The sequence below is a fragment of the Nerophis ophidion genome, linkage group LG05, assembly GCF_033978795.1.
Source record: "Nerophis ophidion isolate RoL-2023_Sa linkage group LG05, RoL_Noph_v1.0, whole genome shotgun sequence".
Taxonomy (NCBI): domain Eukaryota; kingdom Metazoa; phylum Chordata; class Actinopteri; order Syngnathiformes; family Syngnathidae; genus Nerophis; species Nerophis ophidion.
In genome coordinates this window covers 16,975,623-17,002,259 of record NC_084615.1, presented here as the reverse complement: position 1 = coordinate 17,002,259, position 26,637 = coordinate 16,975,623, and the positions used below count along the sequence as shown (strand labels likewise).

The window sequence follows — 26,637 nt, the reverse complement described above, 5'->3', positions numbered from 1 at the left end:
TGTTAGGAGCCTCTCCCCAGGTGCATGTCTTTGGAAGTGGGAGGAGCCTATCCCCAGGTGCATGTATTTGGAAGTGGGAGAAAGCCGGAGTACCCGGAGGGAAACCATGCATTCAAGGAGAGAACATACAAAAACTCCACACAGAAAAATCCTGAGCCCGGGATTGAACCCTGACAACTCAGGACCTTCATATTGTGAGGCAGACGCACTAACCCCTCTGCCACCGTGAAGCCATTATCCATCCCATCCATCCATTTACTACCGCTTATTCCCTTAGGAGGCACGGGGGGTGCTGGTGCCTATCTAAGCTGCATTCAGGCGGAAGGCGGGGTACACCCTGGACAAGTCGCCACCTCATCGCAGGGCCAACACAGAGAGACAACCTTCACACTCACATTCTGTATTAATTCTTCTTAAAATCGTCTTTAAAATTGTCACACATTGTTTTATTCCATCGCTTAAGTCGGGGGTCTTCAATGTTGTCCAGGCCAAGGACCCCAGACTTACATACATAGTAAGAAGTTTTATATTCAAATGCTCATTAAGGCGCTTTGTTATTGTGCAACACTAAGATATGAAAAAAATAGTAGCTAGTCTCATCACTCGCTTGCAACTCGGACTGTTCTAGGGTCAAAGTGTGAAAGGCCGCATGTGTGATGGTATGGGGGTGTATTAGTGGCCAAAACAAGGGTAACTTTCACATCTGTGAAGGCACCATTAATGCTGAAAGCTTTTGGAGCAATCAAAGCAACGTTATCATGGACGCCCCTGCTTATTTCAGCAAGACAATGCCAAGCCACGTGTTACAACAGTGTGGCTTCATATTAAAAGAGTGCAGGTACTAGACAGGCCCACCTGTAGTCCAGAGCTGTCTCCCATTGAAAATGTGTGAAGGCTAAAATATGATGAGAGGCTGTTGAACAACTTAAGCTGTTGACGGAGATAATGTTTTTCCATTAGTGCTGTTTATGGTTGTCTGCTAAGTAAACTGCGTGTGTTAACCTTGAAGCTGTAGGAGTGTGAGGAGTAGCCATATCTCTCCCTGTCCCAGACTTAGCCGAAGAACAGATATGTGGATTCGTTCCGGTGGGTGCGGGGGCGGGGGAGATAGTGGGGAAGAGAGCGCCTCCGTAGGGTTGGTCGGATCAGATCAACTGGGTGATGCGAAATGAATGTGTTGTTTTTTAAGTTGGTCCCTCCAAAGCTTTGGAATAAATTGCAAAATACCTATTCTGTTTCTGGGTGTTCATTTAAAATCAGCTTATGTGTCATCAAATTAACTTGGGATTGACCAGCAACTTAAATTCCTTCGGCGGAACATCTGGTCCAAACGCAACACTGTACATCAAGCGAGAATGGGAAATAATTCCACTTCAAAAATGTGTCGCCTCAGTTCCCAAACCTTTACAGAGTGTTGTTAAAAGGAAAGGCCATGTAACACACTGGTAAAAATGCCTTTTTTGCAATGTGTTGCTGCCATTCAATTCTAAGTTCATGATTATTTGCCAAGTGTGAACATGAAATATCTTGTCTTTGCGGCCTATTTAATTGAATTTAAGTTTTGAAAATCATTGTATTCTCTTTTTATTTACCATTTAACAACGTGACAACTTAACTGCTTTTGTATTTTTTTGCTGCTTTAGGAGTGTTAAGTTTTCAGTTCTACATTGCTTTCTTTACAATGTAGTCTTGAAAGGGGAAGTATAAAACCCCCCACGGAGGAAAAATAAAAAACTACCTAACATTGCTGAGCTGTATACGAGGTCAGATGTAAATGAGTCAGGCCTGTATAATTTATATCCCTGCAATGTGAAAGTAAAAGGGCAAGACAGTAAAAACTTGGCACGGCAGGTCAGCCAACATTTTGACCTACTTGTTGTTGTTGTTACTCTTTGTACGGTCACACTCTGTCCGCTCCTTTTGGAAGAGAATGTGAGGATTGTTCTTTCGTTCTTTTAAAATCAGGCACTTTTCATGCGGCATAGAGGACTTAAGAAGGCATGGTGACCTCAAATTTACAAATCCTGTCCTCGTTATTATGCAATTAATATTGTAAAGTAATGTTTTACACCCAAGTGGATCTGTGACAAAAATGAAATACAGTGGTGGTCAAAAGTTGTGAAGAATAGGATGTCATGGCTGTCTAGAGTTTCCAATACTTTCTACAACTCTTATTTTTTTGTGATTGGAGCACATACTTGTTGCTCACAAAGAACATTCATGAAGTTTGCTTCTTTTATGAATTTATTATGGCTCTACTGAAAATATTAGCAATCAAAAGTATACATACAGCAATGTTAATATTTGCTTACATGTCCCTTGGCAAGTTTCACTGCAATAAGCTTCTGTTTACATTTTTGACCACAAAATTGCTGCAGTTCAGCTAAATGTGTTGCTTTTCTGACATGGACTTGTTTCTTCAGCATTGTCCAGAGGTTTAAGTCAGGACTTTGGGAAGGCCATTCTAAAACCTTCATTCTAGCCTGATTTAGCCATTCCTTGATCACTTTTGAGTCATTGTCCTGTTGGAACACCCAACTGCGCCCAAGACCCAACCTCCGGGCTGATGATTTTAGCTTGTCCTGAAGAATTTGGAGGTCATTGTCCCATTTACTCTCTGTAAAGCAGCAGTTACATTGGCAGCAAAACAGGCCCAGAGCATAATACCACCACCGCCGTAATTAAAGGCCTACTGAGATGAGATTTTCTTATTTAAACGGGGATAGCAGGTCCATTCTATGTGACATACTTGATCATTTCGCGAAATTGCCATATTTTTGCTGAAAGGATTTAGTAGAGAACATCCACAATAAAGTTCGCAACTTTTGGTCGCTAATAAAAAAAAGCCTTGCCTTTACCGGAAGTAGCAGATAATGCGTGCGTGACGTCACGGGTTATAGGGCTCCTCACATCCTCACATTGTTTATAATCATAGCCTCCAGCAGCAAGAGCTATTCGGACCGAGAAAGCGACAATTTCCCCATTAATTTGAGCGAGGATGAAAGATTCGTGGATGAGGAAAGTTAGAGTGAAGCACACACAAAAAAAGGCGGCGGCAGTGAGACCGTTTCAGATGTAATTAGACACAATGTCCTGTTGGAACACACAACTGCGCCCAAGACCCAACCTCCGGGCTGATGATTTTAGCTTGTCCTGAAGAATTTGGAGGTCATTGTCCCATTTACTCTCTGTAAAGCAGCAGTTACATTGGCAGCAAAACAGGCCCAGAGCATAATACTACCTCCACCATGCTTAAAGGCCTACTGAGATGAGATTTTCTTATTTAAACGGGGATAGCAGGTCCATTCTATGTGTCATACTTGATCATTTCACGATATTGCCATATTTTTGCTGAAAGGATTTAGTAGAGAACATTGACGATAAAGTTCGCGACTTTTGGTCACTAATAAAAAAAGCCTTGCCTTTACCGGAAGTAGCAGACGATGTGCGCGTGACGTCAACGGGTTGTAAGACTCCTCACATCGTTTATAATCATGGCCTCCAGCAGCAAGAGCTATTCGGACCGAGAAAGCGACGATTTCCCCATTAATTTGAGCGAGGATGAAAGATTCGTGGATGACGAGAGTTAGAGTGAGGCACTAAAAAAAAAGCGACGGCCCCGGGTGGCGGCAGTGGTAGCGTTTCAGATGAAATTGTGAAGTGAAGTGAATTATATTTATATAGAGCTTTACATAGTGACACCCAATATTTAAGTTATATTTAAACCAGTGTGGGTGGCACTGGGAGCAGGTGGGTAAAGTGTCTTGCACAAGGACACAACGGCAGTAACTCGGATGGCACAAGCAGGAATCGAACCTGCAACCCTCAAGTTGCTGACACGGCCACTCTACCAACCGAGCTATGCCGGCCCAAATTAGACACATTTACTAGGATAATTCTGGACAATCCCTTATCTGCTTATTGTTTTAATAGTGTTTTAGTGAGATTGTAAAGTCATACCTGAAAGTCGGATGGCTGCGATGAACGACAGTGTATCTGACAGAAGCCAATGCATGAGCCAAGATCACAGCTGCCTTTTTGAGCTGCAGGAGGAGGTGTAATCCACTGATGTCTCCGGTAAGAGCCGACTTAATATCACAATTCTCCCATCCAAAAACTTGCTGGTTGACGTAGAGAAACATGTTCGCTTGACTGCTCTGTGTTAAAGCTTCACAACAAACAAACACCGGCTGTGTTTCGGTTGCTAAAGGCAGCTGCAATCCACCGCTTTCCACCAACAGCATTCTTCTTTGACGTCTCCATTATTAATTGAACAAATTGCAAAAGATTCAGCAACACAGATGTCCAAATTACTGTGTAATTATGCGATGAAATGAGATTACTTTTAGACGTAAGTGGTGCTGGGCTAATATGTCCGCTACAACCCGAGACGTCACAAACACGCGTCATCATTCCGCTACGTTTTCAACAAGAAACTCTGCGGGAAATTTAAAATTGCAATTTAGTAAACTAAACCGGCCGTATTGGCATGTGTTGCAAAGATAATATTTCATCATTGATGTATAAACTATCAGACTGTGTGGTCGGTAGTAGTGGGTTTCAGTAGGCCTTTAAAGACCTCACATTTTCTCCTCCCAACATATTGCTGGCTCTTGTGGCCAAACAGCTCCATTTTTGTTTCATCTGACATCACATGGACAAAGAAAAGACCTTCTGGAGGAAAGTTCTGTGCTCAGATGAACCAAAAATGGAGCTGTTTGGCCACAATAGCCAGCAATATTTTGCAGGAGAAAAGAGGAGGCCTTTAATCCCAGCTTCCTGCTCAATAAGCAAAGAGCCACTCCGTGTGGGGATTTGTTTTTAACTGGCAAATAATGGGCACATTTTTTTTGTGCATTGTATTCCACTCACAAGATGTTTTTATCTTCCACAGTCTGACCACAAGTGGGGATTTCATTAGACTACATCAGGGGTCGGCAACCCAAAATGTTGAGAGAGCCATATTGGACCAAAAATACAAAAACAAATCCGTCTGGAGCTGCAAAAAATTAAAAGCCATATTACATACAGATAGTGTGCCATGAGCTATCAATTGAATTAAGAGGACTAAATGGAAACTAAATGAGCTCAAATATACCTACAAATGAGGCATAATGATGCAATATGTACATATAGCTAGCCTAAATAGCATGTTAGCATCGATTAGCTTGCAGTCATGCAGTGACCAAATATGTCCGATTAGCACTCCACACAAGTCAATAACATCAACAAAACTCACCTTTGTGCATTCATGCACAGCATTAAAAGTTGGGTGGACAAAATGAGACAGAAAAAGAAGTAGCATTAAACACGTCTTAGAAAGTCGGAGAAAGTTATACAAGTAAACAAACTAGGTTGAGTTCAAGGACCGGCAAAATTAGTAGGACAAAACGTCGCTCGCCAAACACTCGAATCAGTGAAGCATGTTTAAAGGGGAACATTATCACCAGACCTATGTAAGCGTCAATATATACCTTGATGGTGCAGAAAAAAGACCATATATTTTTTCAACCGATTTCCGAACTCTAAATGGGTGAATTTTGGCGAATTAAACGACTTTCTGTTTTTCGTTCATGTGGTGATGACGTCAGAACGTGACGTCGCCGAGGTAATAAAGCCGCCATTTTCATTTTCAACACATTACAAACACCGGGTCTCAGCTCTGTTATTTTCTGTTTTTTCGACTATATTTTGGAACCTTGGAGACATCATGCCTCGTTGGTGTGTTGTCGGAGGGTGTAACAACACTAACAGGGAGGGATTCAAGTTGCACCACTGGCCCGAAGATGCGAAAGTGTCTGCCGCCAGACCCCCATTGAATGTGCCAGAGTGTCTCCACATTTGACCGGCGATGACAGACATGGCACAGAGATGTATGGATAACCTGCAGATGCATTTGCAACGATAAAGTCAACGAAATCACAAAGGTGAGTTTTGTTGATGTTGACTTATGTGCTGATCAGACATATTTGGTCGCGGCGTGACTGCCAGCTAATCGATGCTTATATACTATGCTAATCGATGCTAACCTGCTATTTACCGGCGGTGCTAAGGGAGACATGGAACAGAGATGTATGGATAACCTGCAGATACATTTGCAACGATAAAGTCAACGAAATCACAAAGGTGAGTTTTGTTGATGTTGACTGCCAGCCAATCGATGCCAATATGCTATGCTAATCGATACTAACATGCTATTTACCGGCGGTGCTAAAGCAGACATGGCACAGAGATGTATGGATAACCTGCAGGTGCATTTCCAACTATATTACGTTTCCTTCCACCCACATTTATTGCGAAACAAACACTTACCAATCGACGGATTTAAGTTGCTCCAGTGTCACAAGATGCGAAAGTCCTGATCGTTTGGTCCGCACATTTTACCGGCGATGCTAACGCAGCTATTCGGCCATGCTATGGCTATGAATAGCGTCAATAGCTATTCGCTCAATAGATTCAGTTTCTTCTTCAATACTTTCATACTCCAACCATCCGTTTCAATACATGCGTAATCTGTTGAATCGCTTAAACCGCTGAAATCCGAGTCTGAATCCGAGCTAATGTCGCTATATCTTGCTCTGCTATCTGCCATTGTTTGTTTACATTGGCAGCACTGTATGACGTCACAGGGAAATGGATAGTCGCATCGCAAATAGCGAAAATCAAGCATTTTAAAGTATTTTTTAGGGATATTCCGGGACCGGTAAAATTTTGAAAAAAAATAAAATAAAATACAACAAGCCACTGGGAACTGATTTTTATTGTTTTTAACCCTTTTGAAATTGTGATAATTTTCCCCTTTAATATAAACAGTGTGCTTTATAGCAATTAGGGAGGTTTGTGTCATGTTTGTCCTCCTACAGAAACTAAATTAAAACCCAAATTATGTTTTTTTCCCCTCATTTCCATTTTTCATATATTTTTGAAAAAGCTCCAGAGAGCCACTAGGGCGGCGCTAAAGAACCGCATACGGCTCCAGGGCCTCGGGTTGCCGACCCCTGTCATAAGTGGTAAAGGAATGGCTAAATGGAGGTTTTAGAATGGCCTTCCCAAAGTCCTGACTTAAAGGTGTGGACAATGCTGAAGAAACAAGTCCATGTCAGGAAATGCAACACATTTAGCTGAACTGCAGCAATTTTTGGGTCAAAAATGTCAGCAGAAGCTACCAAAAGCGCCTTATCGCAGTGAAACTTGCCAAGGGACATGTAACCAAATATTAACATGTATACTTTTGACCCATTTTCAGTAAAGCCATAATAAATTCATTTCCACACGCTGTAAGTTTTTGCTGTCGTCCAGTATTCTGTTTTTGTTGACTTTGTAGCCACTTCAGTTTTACTTTTTTTTAACATAGCCATCCCTATGCTTCAGTGCCTTTTCCTCGCGGGACTTGCCTTTTTGTTAATTTTTGGTTTAAGCGCTTCATACCTTTTTACCTGCACTTTGCCTCCCGCTGTGCTCTGCATATTGGATCACGACAAACCATCTTTGACGCGTTCCGACAACACAATGAACTACCTGCTGCCACCTACTGATATGGAGTATTACACGATTACAAGCTCTAGACAGCACAGGCACTAGACAGTGGCACGTTATTATTAATGCGGCATAGCTCGGTTGGTATAGCGGCCGTGCCAGCAACTTGAGGGTTGCAGGTTCGATTCCCTCTTTCGCCATCCTAGTCACTGCCGTTGTGTCCTTGAGTAAGACACTTTACCCACCTGCTCCCAGTCCCACCCACACTGGTTCAAATGTAACTTAGATATTGGGTTTCACTATGTAAAGCGCTTTGAGTCACTAGAGAAAAGCGCTGTAGAAATATAATTCACTTATTATTATAGATTTGCAAAAAATATTTTTGGACCAATTAGGGGAAGGTGCATAATTTCCCACGACACACCAGACAATATCTCACTTATTAAGAAGCAAACTGTGAGCAACAAGTATGTGTTCTAATCGCTACATCACAAAAAAATAAGTTGTAGAAATGATAGGAAACTCAAGACAGCCATGACATCATGTTCTTTACAAGTCTATGTACACTTTTGACCGTGACTGTATGTAAAAAAAAAACACATTTTGAGAAATGAAAGCAATAGTGTATAAGAGGGTTTGAAAAAGGGAGCGGGGAGAAAGAGCTGAAAGAGCTGTTTGGTGGAAAACAACAGCAGTGTCCACCTCTATTCAATTACCTCAGGGTTTGTGCAAACGTCATGTGAATCCTGTTGAAGAAGCTGGGAGAACCGGTCTAAAGCAGACTTCTACACATCAGTTGGTCACCAACATCTGTCACGTATCTGCCATGAGGGGGATAACAGAATTTTGTCTGTTAACGGGCTATTTATTGCAGCTTTTTTTTTTGTTGTTGCCAAAATTAATAAGTAGATCATGATTTGCAATTGGCAGAATTTGAAATTCAAACAAAAATGCACAGGAAAAAAAAAAAACCATGAGTCATCAAAAAAGTGGGAATGGTAGTGGGAATGGGCCGCACACTGAAAAATATAAGCAAGCGGAGGCCATTTTCATAATTTTTATTTTAAAAACCAATACGTGTATAAAAAATATACATTTAGGCTTCCACTCAGTTATGATCCCGGGGACCCCAAAGGGTTTTGGTCAAAAAAAAAATATAAAAAATGTGTCATTATTCAGTATTACTATTTTCATTATTATTCAAGTTTTAAATCTCTAGATCAGGGGTCGGGAACCTTTTTGGCTGAGAGAGCCAAGAATCCAAATATTTTTAAAATGTATTTCCGTAAGAGCCATATAATATTTTTTTCAACACTGAACACAACTAAACGCGTGCATTTTTAAGTAAGATCAACATTTGTAAAGTATAACAGGTCTCCTTTTTTTTGTAATAACATTGTTATTCTGAAGCTGACTGTGGAGGGGGTGTGGCATGCGGGCCTGCAGCGAAGCGGGGTGTGCCAGGACCGTAGATGGCCCACCTAGGCCTTGTTATCCAATCACCTGTCGCTCTGTTATAAGCAGCAGCCAGGAAGAGAGACGGGGTTGGGGCTGGAGCCAGAGCGCCAGCGAGAAGGAAAGAGAAAAAGACAATTGCTGGAAAGCAACTGAGAGTCTTATTTAAAAATAAAACAACATTTGAACCCTGAAACAGGCCCTCATGTCGGTGCTTGGTGGTCAACAGAGCCCCCAGGATTGCAAGCCCCACATTAACCAATAATAAATAAATAACTTCTTACCATTATGCAACTTCTTCAAAAGGTGCAGTAGAAAATGAATGGATGGATTAAAAATGAATGTTTTATATTTTGAACGTTATTTTTAACACTGTGATTACAAGTGGAATTATTCATTACTTATTGTGTTAAGCAATGTCAGCTCAGATTTATCCGAGAGCCAGATGCAGTCATCAAAAGAGCCACATCTGGCTCTAGAGCCATAGGTTCCCTACCCCTGCTCTAGATCACCATTAGGGAAAAAATGGGAAAAACACACAATATGCAATATTTTCACCCAATAACATTTTTTTAGGTAGAATATTTGAGATTATATGATAATTGGAGCCTTCATTTTGGATTTTGATTCATTATTATCTTTTGAGAAATGACACTTAAAAACAAATCACACTAGAATAATTGGGGATCCCACTCATTAAAGTGTTAAAAAATAAATTACATATATTTTTTTTTACCGTTTACTTTTAGCACAATAATCTCGAGATCAACTTCAGATCTATCCGTCAATTATTAGTTTTATTGTTGTTAATGTTTTTTGTTTGTTTTAGGCCCTTCTTTAAAAAAACCAAAAAAACATCTCAGTTTTTTTATATGGCAAAACACAAAATATGCAACATTTTCCCCAAAATATATTTCAAAGTGGAATATTTAATGTGACGTAATTGGAGCCTTGAATAGGTCAATAATTCAAAATGACATTGATTTTGATTCATTATTATTTTTTAAAAGAAAGAAACAGCCTGCATGGCAGCTTTGTGTTATAACAATTTCTTGTTACATTTCACCTGTTTGCTCTTTTACACCAATTTTTATGTTTATTTTTTTAAGTTTTATTCTTAAAATGTGCCATGGGGCCGTTAAAAAATAACATGTGGGCCACAAATGGCCCCCGGGCCGCACTTTGGACACCCCTGCCATAGGACCACACACACCAGACAGTATTTGGCATCATACATACTATAAATGACTGTATTCATACACGTCCTGTAGTTTGACTTTATTTTAATTTTATTATGCAGTGGTTAACTTCTTTTTACACCTGCGTGACTTTGCTGCCTAGGGGAGATATTGGCTGGAAACAACTTTGAGTTAAGTTAAATTGGCTCAAACTAGCGCAGTCAAGCCATTAAGGAAATTAATTATTCATGATCTGTAATTAATTGATCTATTTTTAATCTCACATGAAAAAATATAAGAAAAAGCCCTCAACCTGAAGTATTTTAAGTTAAATTTATTACTTTATAAGGAAAATATAATAACCAAAAAGGTGGTTTTATGAAGTAATAATAAACAGATGCAGTCTTGGTCATTTATCATGATATAACATCAGGTCTATAGAATACGTACATAATAAATGTTGACAATAAAGACAAGAACACAAGTATTTTTTTTTAAATTCTAAAGATAATAAAAAAAACTCTCGAACAATGTAGCGGATGGTAGTCCGCAACTTTTAAAGCCTCCATCAACATTTTATATATACAATGCAAGTATGTATATCATTTAGTAACAGACACCTTCATAACAATAAGTACAAACCCCGTTTCCATATGAGTTGGGAAATTGTGTTAGATGTAAATATAAACGGAATACAATGATTTGCAAATCCTTTTCAACTCATATTCAGTTGAATATGCTACAAAGACAACATATTTGACGTTAAAACTGATAAACATTTTTTTTTGTGTGCAAATAATCATTAACTTTAGAATTTGATGCCAACAACACGTGACAAAGAAGTTGGGAAAGGTGGCAATAAATACTGCTAAAGTTGAGGAATGCTCATCAAACACTTATTTGGAACATCCCACAGGTGTGCAGGCTAATTGGGAACAGGTGGGTGCCATGGTTGGGTATAAAAGCAGCTTCCATGAAATGCTAAGTAATTTACAAACAAGGATGGGGCGAGGGTCACCAATTTGTAAGCAAATTGTCGAACAGTTTTCTCAACGAGCTATTGCAAGGAATTTAGGGATTTTACCATCTACGGTCCGTAAAATCATCAAAAGGTTCAGAGAATCTGGAGAAATCACTGCACGTAAGCCATGATATTACGGAACTTTGACCCCTCAGGCGGTACTGCATCAAAAACCGACAGTGTGTAAAGGATATCGCCACATGGGCTCAGGAACACTTCAGAAAACCACTATCACTAAATCTCCCGTGCAAAGGCAAAACCTAGTAACTCACGTCTAGCTGATTTTGAGAAAACAAAGGAAAACCAATCTATCTTGATGCTGTCTTACAAAGATCTACAAAGTCATCAAACGTATAGAGGTTTTCTTGAGCTTTCATTTTCTTGCCGATTGAGCCATGGTTTGAATCTGCTCTCATGAATGTGTGCCCTTTCTCCAGATATTTTATCACAATCTCGGGTGGGCCCCATTCTGCATCCAGTTTTTATTTTGACCTCCACAGTTATCCGCCCAAAAAAAGTATGCAAGGGGAAGAATCAAGAACAATACATTTAATGAAGGTGCTTGCAACGTCCTGGGCCAATCTTCCAAATATCCCCTCGTGCCATAATATCACATAATCAGGTTGACCGTCGGCCCCCATTCGTGCAAATGTCTCATTAAAGACAGACAATAAGGCGATTGACAAAGAAGCTCCGATTGGTCCCTTGAGATACTAGGTTTTTCTGTTGTATCTACGCGGTTATGTGGTAGTTGCTAGGTCCTGCCATGCGCGTAACAGCTTACTTAAGGAACAAATTACAATATCGCATACACTAATGTAAAGGATATCACTTAGGAACTCCAAAATTATTATCAGCTCAGTTTTGACCAAAATTGAGTTACTGGGTTTTGCCTTTGGACGGAAGAAATACAGTTTGTCACTACATCTGTAAGTGCAAGTTAAAACTCAACTATGCAAAGCTAAAGCCATTTATCAAAAACACCCAGGAACGCCGCCGGCTTCGCTGGGCCCGGGCTCATTTAAGATGGACTGATGCAAAGTTTAAAAGTGTTCTGTGGTCTGAGGAGTCCACATTTCAAATTAAATTTGGAAACAGAGGACATGGCGTCCTCCGGAATGACACTTAAAAACAAATCACACTTAAATAATTATAGGCGCAAAGTTCAAAAGCCAGCATCTGTGATGGTATGGGGGTGTATTAGTGCCCAAGGCATGGGTAACTTACACATCTGTGAAGGCACTATTAATGCTGAAAGGTCCATACAGGTTTTGGAGCAACGTATGTTGTCATCCAAGCAACATTATCATGGGCGCCCCTGCTTATTTCAGCAAAACAATGCCAAGCCACGTGGTACAACAGCGTGGCTTCGTAGTAAAAGAGTGCGGGTACTTTCCTGGCCCGCCTGCAGTCCAGACATGTCTCCCATGGAAAATGTGTGGCGCAATATGAAGCGTAAAATACGACAACAAGACCTCGGACTGTTGAACAACTTAAGGTGTATATCAAGCAAGAGTGGGAAAGAATTCCACTTTCAAAGCTTCAACAATTAGTTTCCTCAGTTCCCAAACGTTTATTGAGGGTTTTTAAAAGAAAAGGTAATGTAACACAGTGGTGAACATGCCCTTTCCCAACTACTTTGGGACGTGTTGCAGCCATAAATTTCGAATTATTATTTGCAAAAAAAAATAAAGTTTATGAGTTTGAACATCAAATATCTTGTCTTTGTAGTGCATTCAACTGAATATGGGTTGAAAAGGATTTGCAAATCATTGTATTCCGTTTATATTTACATCTAACACAATTTCCCAACTCATATGGAAACGGGGTTTGTAATATTTATGACCGTGATTAGAAGTTCCTAGTTGGTACATACTAGTCTTAATTAGTTCAAGGCACTAGCCACTGGTGATGAAAGTGCTTCAAGTAAGTGAAAAGGTTAAGTCAACACCCACAGTGAATTCAGTACCAACAGGTGTGTGTGTGTGTAACCTTGAGACACACAGCGGACTATCAGGTTACCAGGCAAATATCCCAGTGTGATCTCAACCGCCTGCCACTTGCACAATGGTGGCTAGAATAATCACAACAACATTTTAATGGCGCCTTCCTTATTACCCAGTATAAAGTCTTCAAACCATAAATATACATCTATTTTCCTGACACGACTTGAACTGCAGGTCGAGGGAAATCCCGTTCTTTGGAGCGAAGTCGACTCAGCGTGCAAGTTTGAGATTATTTTGATACAAAGTGAATTGAAACTGGACTTTGGCCTGCTTGAGGTGGACATGGTGATTAAACTCTGACCAGTATCTGGTCTTCCTCTCTAGCGTATCCTTACTGTACATCAGGGGCCAGCTACTCTTTAATGGACCAAGTGGAGGAGATCATTTATATTGATTTATTTATGAAACAAACGTTAACAAGTTCAAAAGGTGTTTAATGAGAATTAAAGCATGTTTAACATTCATTTCTTTCATGAAGACAATAATAAAAGTTACTGTATTTCCTAAATATGATGACTTGCATTGATTGGAATTAGAGAGTAACATCCACATTTTCAAATAGAGGAAAAAAGTCCTCTTTTCTGCCCAACACCAATTAGAGTGCTTTATTTTTGCCATCTTGTTTGTCCAGCTTCCATACTCCTTTTAAGTTAAGTTGTGGCGAAATAATAGACTGTATTCATGTTATTCACATGTTAATAATGATGTATAATAGACTGTTATTCACATGTGAATAATGCTGTATAATAGACTGTTATTCACATGTGAATAATGCTGTATAATAGACTGTATTTATATTAACATGTGATATCCGTATAATAAACTATATTTATGTTATTTACATGTGAATCATGCTGTATAATAGACTGTATTCACATGTGAATCATAATGTATAATAGACTGTATTTATGTTATTTACATGTTAATAATACTGTATAATAGACTGTTATTCACATGTGAATCATACTGTATAATAGACTGTATTTATGTTATTTACATATTAATAATGCTGTATAATAGACTGTTATTCACATGTGAATAATGCTGCATAATAGACTGTATTTATGTTATTCACATGTGAATAATGCTGTATAATAGACTGTATTTATATTAACATGTGATAGCCGTATAATACTGTATTTATGTTATTTACATGTGAATGATGCTGTATAATAGACTGTATTTATATTATTCACATGTGAATAATGCTGTATAATAGACCGTAGTTATTCACATGTGAATAATGCCGTACAATACTGTATTTATGTTATTTACATGTGAATAATGCTGTATAATAGACTGTATTTATGTTATTCACATGTGAATAATGTTGTATGATACACTGTATATTATTTACATGTGAATAATGCTGTATAATAGACTGTATTTATGTTATTCACATGTGAATAATGCTGTATAATAGACTGTATTTATGTTATTTACATGTGAATCATGCTGTATAATAGACTGTTATTCACATGTGAATCATACTGTATAGTAGACTGTATTTATGTTATTTACATGTGAATAATGCTGTATAATAGACTATATTATTCACATTTGAATCATACTGTATAATAGACTGTATTTATGTTATTCACATGTGAATAATGCTGTATAATAGACTGTTATTCACATGTGAATAATGATGCATAATAGACTGTATTTATGTTATTCACATGTAAAAATAACTACGTGTTTATTGTCTATTGTGAGCAAACTGTGGTGCTGAATTTCCACTAGGGATCAATAAAGAACTTTTTTATTCTATTCTATTCTATTATTCTCTGCATTTGACCCATCACCCTTGATCACCTCCTAGGAAGTAAGGGGAGCAGTGGGCATCAGCAGTGGCCACGCCCGGGAATAATTTTTGGTGATTTAATCTCCAATTCCAACCCTTGATGCTGAGTGCCAAGCAGGGAGGTACTGACGCCCATTTTTATAGTCTTTGGTATGACTCGGCCGGAGCTTGATTATACAATGGCGGCAAACTCTGTGGCTTGCTCGCTTGTGTGCGCCAGCTTTCTGAGACTCTTATTGTGTTAACGCCGGCAGAAAGAAGCAGTGCATTTATTGTGAAGACAGGAACTGTGTGGTCGGTCTTTAGAGTTTTGACTGCAAGTTCAAAACCCGGGCACAGGTGCAGTGAGGATGCCTTGCAATCCTTACAATCAGTCATTGCAAAATAAGCCAGGCAGTAGTTCAGGCTTGTTCCGTCAAATCCAGTAGTTTCACACCCACATCTCTTCTGAACTGCTGCCTGGCTTGAACGAGGCTGGAGACCCCTGTTCTAGGTTGTGCCAAGATAAAAGTGGGGCCATTTTTGGTTATCAGAACCGGCTCTGCGGGATGAACCGAACGCCGGGTTGAGGCGCCCGATGCCGACGCCCGTCAGACCCCAGAAAAGGTGTTGGTTGATATAGACAGTAAGACGGGTGCAGATCTTGGTGGTAGTAGCAGATATTCAAACAAGAACTTGTGGAGAAGGGTTCCATGTGGACAGCAGAGGAACATGGGTCAGTCGGTCCTAAGGCGGAGCGAGAGTCTGTTGTAATAAAAAGTGTTTCTCGCCTTTCTGTCGGTCATTTTTTCTTAATAATGATCTGGCAGCAGCCGGCCCTCGGGTGCTGGGAATGTCAAACAAGTGACCAAAGTCCTGTCTTGGTGAAGATGGATGATCGCTCATTTTTAGGCCTAATGGACTGACACACCCTCTGCCATCCGCTGGTAATCATCAACATGAAGCTTTACTGGAGACCTAGAGCTCTTTTCATGAAGTCCGCAAACTTCTTTGGCTGACCGGGCACAAAGGGCTGAAGGACGGACAGATCCATGGTCCGCAGTGTTTCCGTCAGAGTGCTGAGAGGCAAACAAACATTCTTTTGTCTCGGGTTCTACCGTGGTGTGCAGCCCTCAGACTTACCTGCAGGTGCAGTAGAGCAAATGGGAGTCCTGGTGCAGCTGCCTGGCCAGTTCCAGCTGGTGGTTGTCCATCAGCTTGTCATTGACCACCACCAGCAAGGCTTTGCCCGCACCCAGGGCCTCCAAGCAGCTTCCCGCACCTGGGGGAGACCAGGCGGCAGATTACCAACGGGGTAACTTCTGGTCGACACGGACAACCATCCCGGTGTTTGGAACTCATTTGAAAAACATGGAAGGCCATAACTGGTGCTATTTGCCTTCTTGCAGCATTCTTCACACCAATAACATGTGGGGAATCCCAGTGGAGAAGCAGCTCACAGATCACACTCTTGTTTGCATCACAACAGTTCTCCAGATCTAATCATGAGAGCTAATCTCTTGATTACATTTGGATGATGTTTCCCCCTCATTTCTCTCCAGTCATCTGGAATGCCCTCCCGGTAACAGTTAGAGATGATACTTCAGTAGAAACATTTAAGTCCCATGTGTATACTCTAGCCCAGGGGTCTCAAACTCAATTTACCCGGGGGCCACTGGATGCAGAAACTGGGTGAGGCTGGGCCACAAGAAGAGATTTCTTAAAAAATCTAACATGCAACTAACTCCCGCCCACTACAATAGGGGGCGGAGTTGGGGTGGGGCGGGGGTGTATAATGTAGCCCGGAAGAGGGCTGCATGGGATTCTGGGTACTTGTTCTGTTGTGTTGTGTTACGGTGCGAATGTTCTCCCAAAATGTGTTTGTCATTCTTGTTTGGTCTGGGTTCACGGTGTGGCACATATTTGTAACAGTGTTAAGGTTGTTTGTACGGCCACCCTCAGTGTGACCTGTGTGGGTGTTGATCAACTATGTCTTGTAGTCGCTTACTGCGTCTGCAGAAGCCAAATACAACATTTGACTGGGATGGCACGCCAAAGGCAGTACCTCCACGATGCCACCTTATTATTGTTGTTTGGGTGGAATTCGGGTGAATGTTTACCCCTGGAGGGGCACTGAAAATTGGGAGTTTCCCCAAAAAATCGAGGGTATGCAAGTATGACGCTTCATATAAAACGCTTCATATAAAACTTGAGGGCCGCACCAACATTAAATTACATATTAAGGTGCGGGACGCAAAATAACGTCTCGCGGGCGGCAAACGGCCTGCGTGTTTAAGACACCTGCTCTAGCCCCACCGCTTGATGGATTGTACCGTGCTTCAACATAAGAGTATTATTATGATGCGTTTATAAGGTAAGACATTATCTGGCGTTTTGTTTCACAATATTATGCAAAAGCAACTTTTCTCACCTTCTGGTACCTGCTGATCCTTATTTCGGATTTGAATAAATCCTGAAAAATTGTGCGAGTCCACCTTTATAGTCGCTAAGCTTCTACTTTTTCTCTATCTTCTAGTTCTAGCCTTTTATTAATATCTTGATATTTTTAGGCCATGTCACGATACACCATATGTATCTCCTTATTTTGCCTTAGCCTTGAATGAACACTTGATGCATATAATCACAGCAGTATGATGATTCTATGTGTCTACATTCAAACATTCTTCTTCATACTGCATTCATACATGCTAATTTTAAACTTTCATGCAGAGAGGGAAAACACAACTAAGAGTGTATTTATGAAACAGTTATTAGGCAGTGGCACAAACATTCATGTCATTTCCAAAACAGAAAGTGCAAGATTGTCAGAGACATTTTAAAACAAGCTATTAGTGCACTTTTGTGCATGATGTCACTAAGATGACATATCAAAACAACACTAAATTAAAGTGCACTTTTTGTACAGAACGCCACTACAACAGTTGAAAACAAATAAAGTGCACTTTTGTGCATGATGTCACACAAGATATTTCAATAAGTGTCAAATAAAAATGAGCTGCATAATAGGAATTTAAATAGTGTATGTCTTTCGCTACGTGGTAGGTTCCTGCGGACGTTGAATATTTGTTTCATACGGTGTTGATGTGGAAATGGTTGCTTCGTCATTTTGTGGGTATGGCACCGGCCAGACATGTTGACATGCGGAGTTTCAAGCACTCCTCATTCTCTAGCGGGTGACTTTTCAAATGATGCTACAAATTAGTAGAGCTGCTACTTTTTGTAGCAATGCTTTTGCCGCATACTTGACATATTACGGTTGTCCGTTCAACATCTTCCCGCTTGAAGCCAAACCAACGCCAGACGATGGACCCCATGATGTTTTTCTTCCTTCATTTGTTACCAGATTCCCACCTTCTCTCTCTCTCGTGTTACCACTCCGCTAGCATCACAGTTAACTTTACCGATGCCGCTACCTCTCTGCTCGGCGAGGGCGTATGACGTTGCACGCGCGACAGTATGTGACGTATGTAAGAAGGTGTGCTTGTTTTATGTCTCTGTGAGAAAGGAGAGACAAGAAAGAGTGAGAAGAGCCTGTAGTGCAGGGGTCACCAACGCGGTGCCCGTGGGCACCAGGTAGCCCGTAAGGACCAGATGAGTCGCCCGCTGGCCTGTTCTAAAAATAGCTCAAATAGCAGCACTTACCAGAGAGCTGCCTCTATTTTTTTAAATTGTATTTATTTACTAGCAAGCTGGTCTTGCTTTGCTCGACATTTTTAATTCTAAGAGAGACAAAACTCAATAGAATTTGAAAATCCAAGAAAATATTTTAAAGACTCGGCCTTCACTTGTTTAAATAAATTCATTCATCTTTTTTACTTTGCTTCTTATAACTTTCAGAAAGACAATTTTAGAGAAAAAATACAACCTTAAAAATGATTTTAGGATTTTTAAACACATAAACCTTTTTACCTTTTAAATTCCTTCCTCTTCTTTCCTGACAATTTAAATCAAAGTTCAAGTAAATCATTTTTTTTATTGTAAAGAATAATAAATACATTTTGATTTAATTCTTCATTTACGCTTGTTGTTTTTCGACAAAGAATATTTGTGAAATATTTCTTCAAACTTATTATGATTAAATTAAAAAAAAATCCAGAAAATCTGTAGAATCAAATTTAAATCTTATTTCAAAGTCTTTTGAATATCTTTTAAAATGTTGGTTCTGGAAAATCTAAAAGAAATAATGATGTGTCTTTGTTTGAAAAATAGCTAAGTCCACCTTGTTATATATTCTAACAAAATGCAGATTGGACTTTAACCTATTTAAAACATGTCATCAAAATTCTAAATTTAATCTTAATCAGGAAAAATTACTAATGATGTTCCATAAATTATTTTTTGTATGTTTTCAAAAAGATTCAAATTAGCTAGTTTTTCTCTCCTTTTTTTCGGTTGAATTTTGAATTTTAAAGAGTCGAAATTGAAGATAAACTATGTCTCAAAATTAGATTTAAATTTTTTTCGTGTTTTCTCCTCTTTTAAACCGTTCAATAAAGTGTTTTTTTCATCATTTATTCTCTAAAAAAAACCTTCCGCAGAAGGAAAAAAAATGTACGACGGAATGACAGACAGAAATACCCATTTTTTTATTTATATATATATATATATATATATATATATATATATATATATATATATATATGTTTCTATATATATTTATTGTGAGAAATCATTAAGATGATCAGTGTTTCCACAAAGATAAATATCATTAAATATTGACAATAACAGAGTTAAAGGTAAATAGAGCAAATTGGCTATTTCTGGCAATTTATTTAAGTGTGTATCAAACTGGTAGCCCTTTGCATTAATCAGTACCCAAGAAGTAGCTCTTGGTTTCAAAAAGGTTGGTGACCCCTGCTGTACTGTAATGCCTGCAGCTAAAAGCTACTGTGTTACAATGTATACTCCAACATCACCATATAGTCATTTTCTATATCGCACAGACTCAAACCCGCGATACATCCAGTATATTCCATATATCTCCCAGCCCTACTTTTAAGGTAGAAAAGCGCTATACAACTATAACCCATTTATCATTATTTATGACTCCTTTAATGCGCCTTGTAACCCGGTGCGCCAATTGTATGAAAATAGACCTGACTAGACCCGCTCACCGGCCGTGCTCCTTATAATCCGGTGCGCCCTATGGTCCGGAAAATACAGTACGTGATTGATTTGGATGATGCCTAGTGGGATACATTGTGGATGTCTATAGCTGTGTGTGTCAATTTTGATGAAATCGACAGCAAGTGAGTTTCAGAAGCGTCTAACCAGCATGGACACAGTGTTGCATGTCAGTAGAAAGATGTGAGCACTTGCCTGCGTGGCTGATGACCAGGTCTGCCTGCTCCATGTCCTCTGCAATGGAGTCTTTGAAGGCAAACACCTCCAGGTAGATGTGTGGACAGGTGTGGGCGTCTGGGAGGAAGGACCCTCGTCCAACCTGAAGGACCAACTGCTCATATCCGCGGTCTTTTAGAGCCTGTGTCACAACAATACTCACTTTATAGGATGATATTTCTTACATTGCGTTATTCATTAAGTACAGTGGTTCTCAAATGGGGGTACGCGTACCCCTGGGGGTACTTGAAGGTATTCCAAGGGGTACGTGAGATTTTTTAAAAATATTCTAAAAATAGTAACAATTCAAAAATCCTTTATCAATATATTTATTGAATAATACTTAAACATAATATGGATGTAAGTTCATAAAGTGTGAAAATAAATTCAACAATGCAATATTCAGTGTTGACAGCTAGAATTTTTGGGGACATGTTCCATAAATATTGATGTTTAAGATTTCTTTTTTTGACAAAAACAAGAAAGTTTGATCATATTACGCCTATACAGGCTCACCTGCACTGGCTTCCTGTGCACTTAAGACAGGGGTAGGGAACCTATGGCTCTAGAGCCAGATGTGGCTCTTTTGATGACTGCATCTGGCTCTCAGATAAATCTTAGCTGACATTGCTTAACGCGATAATTATGAATAATTTCGCTGGTAATCACAGTACTAAAAATAACGTGCAAAATACAAAAAATTCTCATGCATTTAAATCCATCCATCCGTTTTCTACCGCACCTGTTCAAGAAGTCGCATTAATGGTAAGAAGTATTTTATGTCACGATGGGGGGGTTGCAGCTTGCTGCGGGGTCGTTCTCCCAAGAAGGCAGACGGACTACTCGGGACATGGCATTTAGGTAAAAACATGATTTAATTTTAACTAAAAAAAATATACAAACAAAAATCGCTCACAGCGGAGGCACAACTTGGGCTAAAAAACAAAGCTAACGCATAAACAGACTAAGAACATAAATCAAACAAAACTTACTTGGCATGGCATGAAGCACGAAACTATGGCAAGGCATGAAACAAGTCAGCACAGGGCGACTGACTGGCAAAGAGGAGCTTAAATACTGCCTCTGATTAGTGCTCGGGAAGCAGGTGAGTGGGCATTTTGTCAACCAGAGACAGGTGGACAAAATGAGTAACGAAGGAAACCAGACAAGGGAGTGGAAAAAAACAGGAACTTAAAGAGTCCAAAGGACAAACAGCACATGGCCAAACAAAAACATGATCAACAGACATGACAATTTATTTATTATTGGTTAGCTTCAGAATAACAACGTTATTAAAAAGAATAAGAGACTTATTATACTCTAAAATGTTGGTCTCACTTAAAAATGCACGCATTTAGTTGTATTCAGTGTTAAAAAATATGATATGGCTCTCATGGAAATACATTGGCTTTCATGGCTCTCTCAGCCAAAAAGGTTCCCGACCCCTGACTTAAGATGTGACTTGAAGGTTTTACTACTTGGGTAAAAATACTACACGGTCTAGCACACTGATTGTATTGTACCATATGTCCCGGCAAGAAATCTGCCTTCAAAGGACTCCGGCCTATTAGTGATTCCCAGAGCCCCAAAAAAAGTCTGCGGGCTATAGAGCGTTTTCTATTGGGGCTTCAGAGATGCTACATCAGTAGAAGCATTTAAGTCTCACCTTAAAACTCGTTTATATACTCCAGCCTTTAAATAGACCGCCTTTTTAGACAAGTTGATCTGCCGTTTCTTATCTTTTTCTCCTCTGTCCCACTCTCCTTTGTTGAGGGGGTCCGGTCCGGTGGCCATGGATGAAGTACTGGCTGTCCAGAGTCGGGACCCAGGATGGACCGCTCGTCCAGAGTCGGGACCCAGGATGGACTACTCGCCTGTGTATCGGTTGAGGACATCTCTGCGCTGCTGATCCGCCTCCGCTTAGGATGGTTTCCTGTTGGCTCCACTATGGACGGGACTCTCGCTACTGTGTTGGATACACTTTGGACTGGACTCTCGCGGTTGACATCCATTGCTTTCCGTCTCCTAGGGAGAGGGGCGAGGGGGTGCCCACATATGCGATCCTCTCCAATGTTTCTCATAGTCATCATTGTCACTGTCACCGACGTCCCACTGGGGGGGTGAGTTTTCCTTGCCCCTATGTGGGCGCTACCGGGTATGTCGTTGTGGTTTGTGCAGCCCTTTGAGACACTGGTGATTTAGGGCTATATGAATAAACATTGATTGATTGATTGATTGAAGAAATGTTTAGAATTAAGTTCATGAATCCAGATGGATCTCTATTACAATCCCCTTTGTCACATGGTGTGGAAAGAACCACCTCCAGTTCAATGTGACATAGACCAAGGAGCTAGTTGTGGACCTGGTAAGGAGGAGGAGTACTCCGGCAACCCCTGTTTCTATCAGGGGGGTCTATGTGGACATGGTAGAGGATTATAAATACCTCGGAGTACACATGGACAACAAGCTGAATGGGTCAAAACACGCTGAGGCTCTCTACAAGAAGGGACAGAGCCGCCTCTACTTCCTCAGGAGGCTAAGATCCTTCATGGTCTGTACAAAGATGTTGAAGATGTTCTACGAGTCGGTGGTGGCGGGGGCCTTCTTGTACGCCGTGGATTACTGGGGCAGCGGGCTGAGAGCAAGGGACACAAACAGACTGGACAAGTTGGTAGAGAAGGCCAGTAACGTGGTGGGAGTGGAGCTGGACTCTCTGGTGGTGGTGTCAGAGAGGAGAAGTCTAAAGCAAAACCTATAGCCATTATGGACAACATCTCCCACCCACTACACTCGAAACCTTGCAGAGAGAATGAGCACGTTCAGTGGAAGGCTCAGACTCCCAAAATGCAACACAGAACCACACAGGAGGTCCTTCATACCGTCAGCCATCTGACTGTATAATGCATATGTTCCTTGACTGCACTTAAATGTAGAATATATGTACGATATATTTATTATATCATATTATTATCATTGTTTATTGTGAGCAAACTAAGGTGCTGAATTTCCCCCAGGGATCAATAAAGTACTTTCTATTCTATTCTATTCAAAGAAGGCACTTTAAAAGGCCTACTGAAATGAGATGTTCTTATTTAAACGGGGATAGCAGGTCCATTCTATGTGTCATACTTCATCATTTCACGATATTGCCATATTTTTGCTGAAAGAATTTAGTAGAGAACATCCACAATAAAGTTCGCAACTGGAGAAAAGCCCTGCCTCTACCGGAAGTCGCAGACGATGACGTCACATGTTGATGGCTCCACATATATTCACATTGATTTTAATGGGAGCCTCCAACAAAAAGTGCTATTCCGACGGAGAAAACAACAACTTCCCCATTAATTCGAGCGAGGATGAAAGATTCGTGTTTGAGGATATTGATAGCGACGGACGAGAAAAAAACAAAAAAACGCGATTGCAATCGCGTTGCATTAAGAGGGATTCATATGTTTTTAGACACATTTACTAGGATAATTCTGGGAAATCCCTTGTCTTTCTATTGTTTTGCTAGTGTTTTAGTGAGTTTGACAGTACCTGATAGTCGGAGGTGTGTGTCAACGGGTGTGTTGACGCGCAGTGTCTCTGGGAAGTCGACGGCAGCTTTATGGGCGGCACGAGCTCAGCTGATCTCCGGTAAGAGGCGACTTTTTAACCACAATTTTCTCACTGAAACCTGCTGGTTGACATGTAGTCGAAATCCATGTCCGCTGTGATCCATAGGAAAGTTTCACCTCCGTGAATTTTAAACAAGGAATCACCGTGTTTGTGTGGCTAAAGGCTAAAGCTTCCCAGCTCTGTCTCTCTACTTTGACTTCTCCAATATTAATTGAACAAATTGCAAAATATTCAGCAACACAGATCTCCAAAATACTGTGTAATTATGCCGTTAAAGCAGACGACTTTTAGCTGTGTGTGTGCGCAGCGCTCATATTCCTAAGAGTCCGTGACGTCACGCGTACACGTCATCTTTTCGTGACGTTTTCAAGAAAAAAGTCCCGGGAAATTTAAAATTGCAATTAAGTAAACTTAAAAGGCCATATTGGCATGTGTTGCAATGTTAATATTTCATCATTGATATATAAGGAAGACCACTACAAATGAGCAATATTTTGCACTGTTATATAATTTAATGAATCAGAAACTGATGACATAGTGCTGTATTTTGCTCCTTTATCTCTGTTTTTCAAATAAAAATGCTTTGTTCTGATTAGGGGGTACTTGAATTAAAAACATGTTGACAGAGGGTACATCACTGAAAAAAGGTTGAGAAGCACTGCTATAGTACACACCTCTCTCCACTCACCTTGACAGCATGGGCGGACGTTATTTCCTCGATAAGCTGGTCGAAGCTGGTAGTTCCCACGGTAACAAACACAGTCTTCATCGCTGTGCGTGAGAATAAATGCTCTAATTACATTTATAAAAAGTGTATTCTGTTGTTTGCTACGTCACCAAAACACGCGGCTAGCAGCCGCCGTCTGACAGGTCTTTTCCGGAGTGAGTGCGTGACGTCACCACCGCCACAGGCTTTTGGCGCCTCTTGTGACCTGGAGGAGAACTGCAGCGTTTCTACAGAATGCTGCAGGGGTCAGCAACACAAAATGTTGAAGGAGCCATACTGGACCAAAAATACAAAAAAAAATTGGGCTGGAGCCGCAAATAATGAAGACAACACATGATGTAAGTGTCTACATTAGCCTACTATCGAAATGACTTTAAAAGTCTTGTATAAACTTTATAATGAAGGCAACACATTGTTTATATTAACCTACTATCAAAATGACTGTAAAAGTATGATATAAGTTTTATAATGAAGGCAACAGATGTGTCTATATTAGCCTACTATCAAAATGACCATTAAAGTCTTATATAAGTGTTATAATGAAGACAACACATGATGTGTCTATATTAGCCTACTATCAAAATGACTTTAAGTCTTATATACACTTTATAATGAAGGCAACACATTATGTGTTTATATTAACCTACTATCAAAATGACTGTAAAAGTATTATATAAGTGTTATAATGAAGGCAACAGATGTGTCTATATTAGCCTACTGTCAAAATGACTATTAAAGTCTTATATAAGTGTTATAATGAAGGCAACACATGATGTGTCTATATGAGCCTTCTATCAAAATGACTTTAAAAGTCTTATATAAGTGTTATAATGAAGGAAACAAATTATGTGTCTATATTAGCCTACTATCAAAATGACTTTAAAAGTCTTATATAAGTATTATAATGAAGGCAACACATTGTGTCTATATTAGCCTACTATCAAAATGACTTTGATGGCTTTGACTTTGGGCGGCTTAGCTCGGTTGGTAGAGTGGCCGTGTCAGCAACTTGAGGGTTGCAGGTTCGATTCCCGCTTGTGCCATCCTAGTTACTGCCGTTGTGTCCTTGGGCAAGACACTTTACCCACCTGCTCCCAGTGCCACCCACACTGGTTTAAATGTAACTAAGATATTGGGTTTCACTATGTAAAGCGCTTTGAGTCACTTGAGAAAAGCGCTATATAAATATAACTCACTTCACTTCACTTTAAAAGTCGTATATAAGTATTATGAGGACAACACATAATGCAAGTATCTATATTAGCCTACTATCAAAATAACATTAAAAGTCTTATAATGAAGGCAACACAAGGAGTAAGTGTCTATATTAGCCTACTATCAACATGACTTTAAAACTCTAATATAAACTTTATAATGAAGGCAACACATTATGTGTTTATTTTAGGTATAATAGCCTACTATCAAAATGACTTTAAATGTCTTATATAAGTGTTATAATGAAGACAACACATGATGTGTCTATATTGGTCTACTATCAAAATGACTGTAAACGTCTTATATAAGTGTTATAATGAAGGCAACACATGATGTGTCTATATTAGCCTAGTATCAAAATGACTTTAAAAGTCTTATATCCATCCATCCATTTTCTACCGCTTATTCCAAGACAACACAGGATGTGTCTATATTAGCCTACTATCAAAATGACTTTAAACGTCTTAAATAAACTTTATAATGAAGGCAACACATGATGTAAGTGTCTCTATTAGCCTACTAAAAAAATGACTTTAAAAGTCTTATATAAGTGTTATAATGAAGGCAACACAAGGTGTAAATGTCTATATTAGCCTAGTATCAAAATGACTTTAAAAGTCTTGTATAAGTGTTATAATGAAGACAACACATGATGTGTTTATATTAGCCTACAATCAAAATGACTTTAAAAGTCTTAAATAAACTTTATAATGAAGGCAACACATGATGTGTGTATAGCTCGATTGGTAGAGTGGCCGTGCCAGCAACTTGTGGGTTGCAGGTTCGATCCCCGCTTC

At 39.8% G+C, this 26,637-nt stretch overlaps 1 protein-coding gene across 2 annotated transcripts; it reads right to left on the bottom strand.

The window, feature by feature from the left end:
* Positions 1–13,553: 13,553 nt before the first annotated feature.
* On the bottom strand, positions 13,554–24,797 carry zgc:92907 (uncharacterized protein LOC436733 homolog). 2 transcript variants are annotated; one of them, XM_061900236.1, is made up of 4 exons: positions 24,587–24,797; positions 20,260–20,422; positions 16,063–16,201; positions 13,554–15,998 (listed from the first exon to the last, which is right to left on the bottom strand). In XM_061900236.1, exons 1-4 carry the CDS (start codon positions 24,665–24,667, stop codon positions 15,887–15,889), a joined length of 495 nt encoding a protein of 164 aa, XP_061756220.1. In that variant the 5' UTR covers positions 24,668–24,797; the 3' UTR covers positions 13,554–15,886. The 2 variants fall into 2 exon arrangements, with proteins under 2 accessions (XP_061756220.1, XP_061756221.1); XM_061900237.1 differs by having other exon boundaries at positions 24,573–24,702.
* Positions 24,798–26,637: the final 1,840 nt, after the last annotated feature.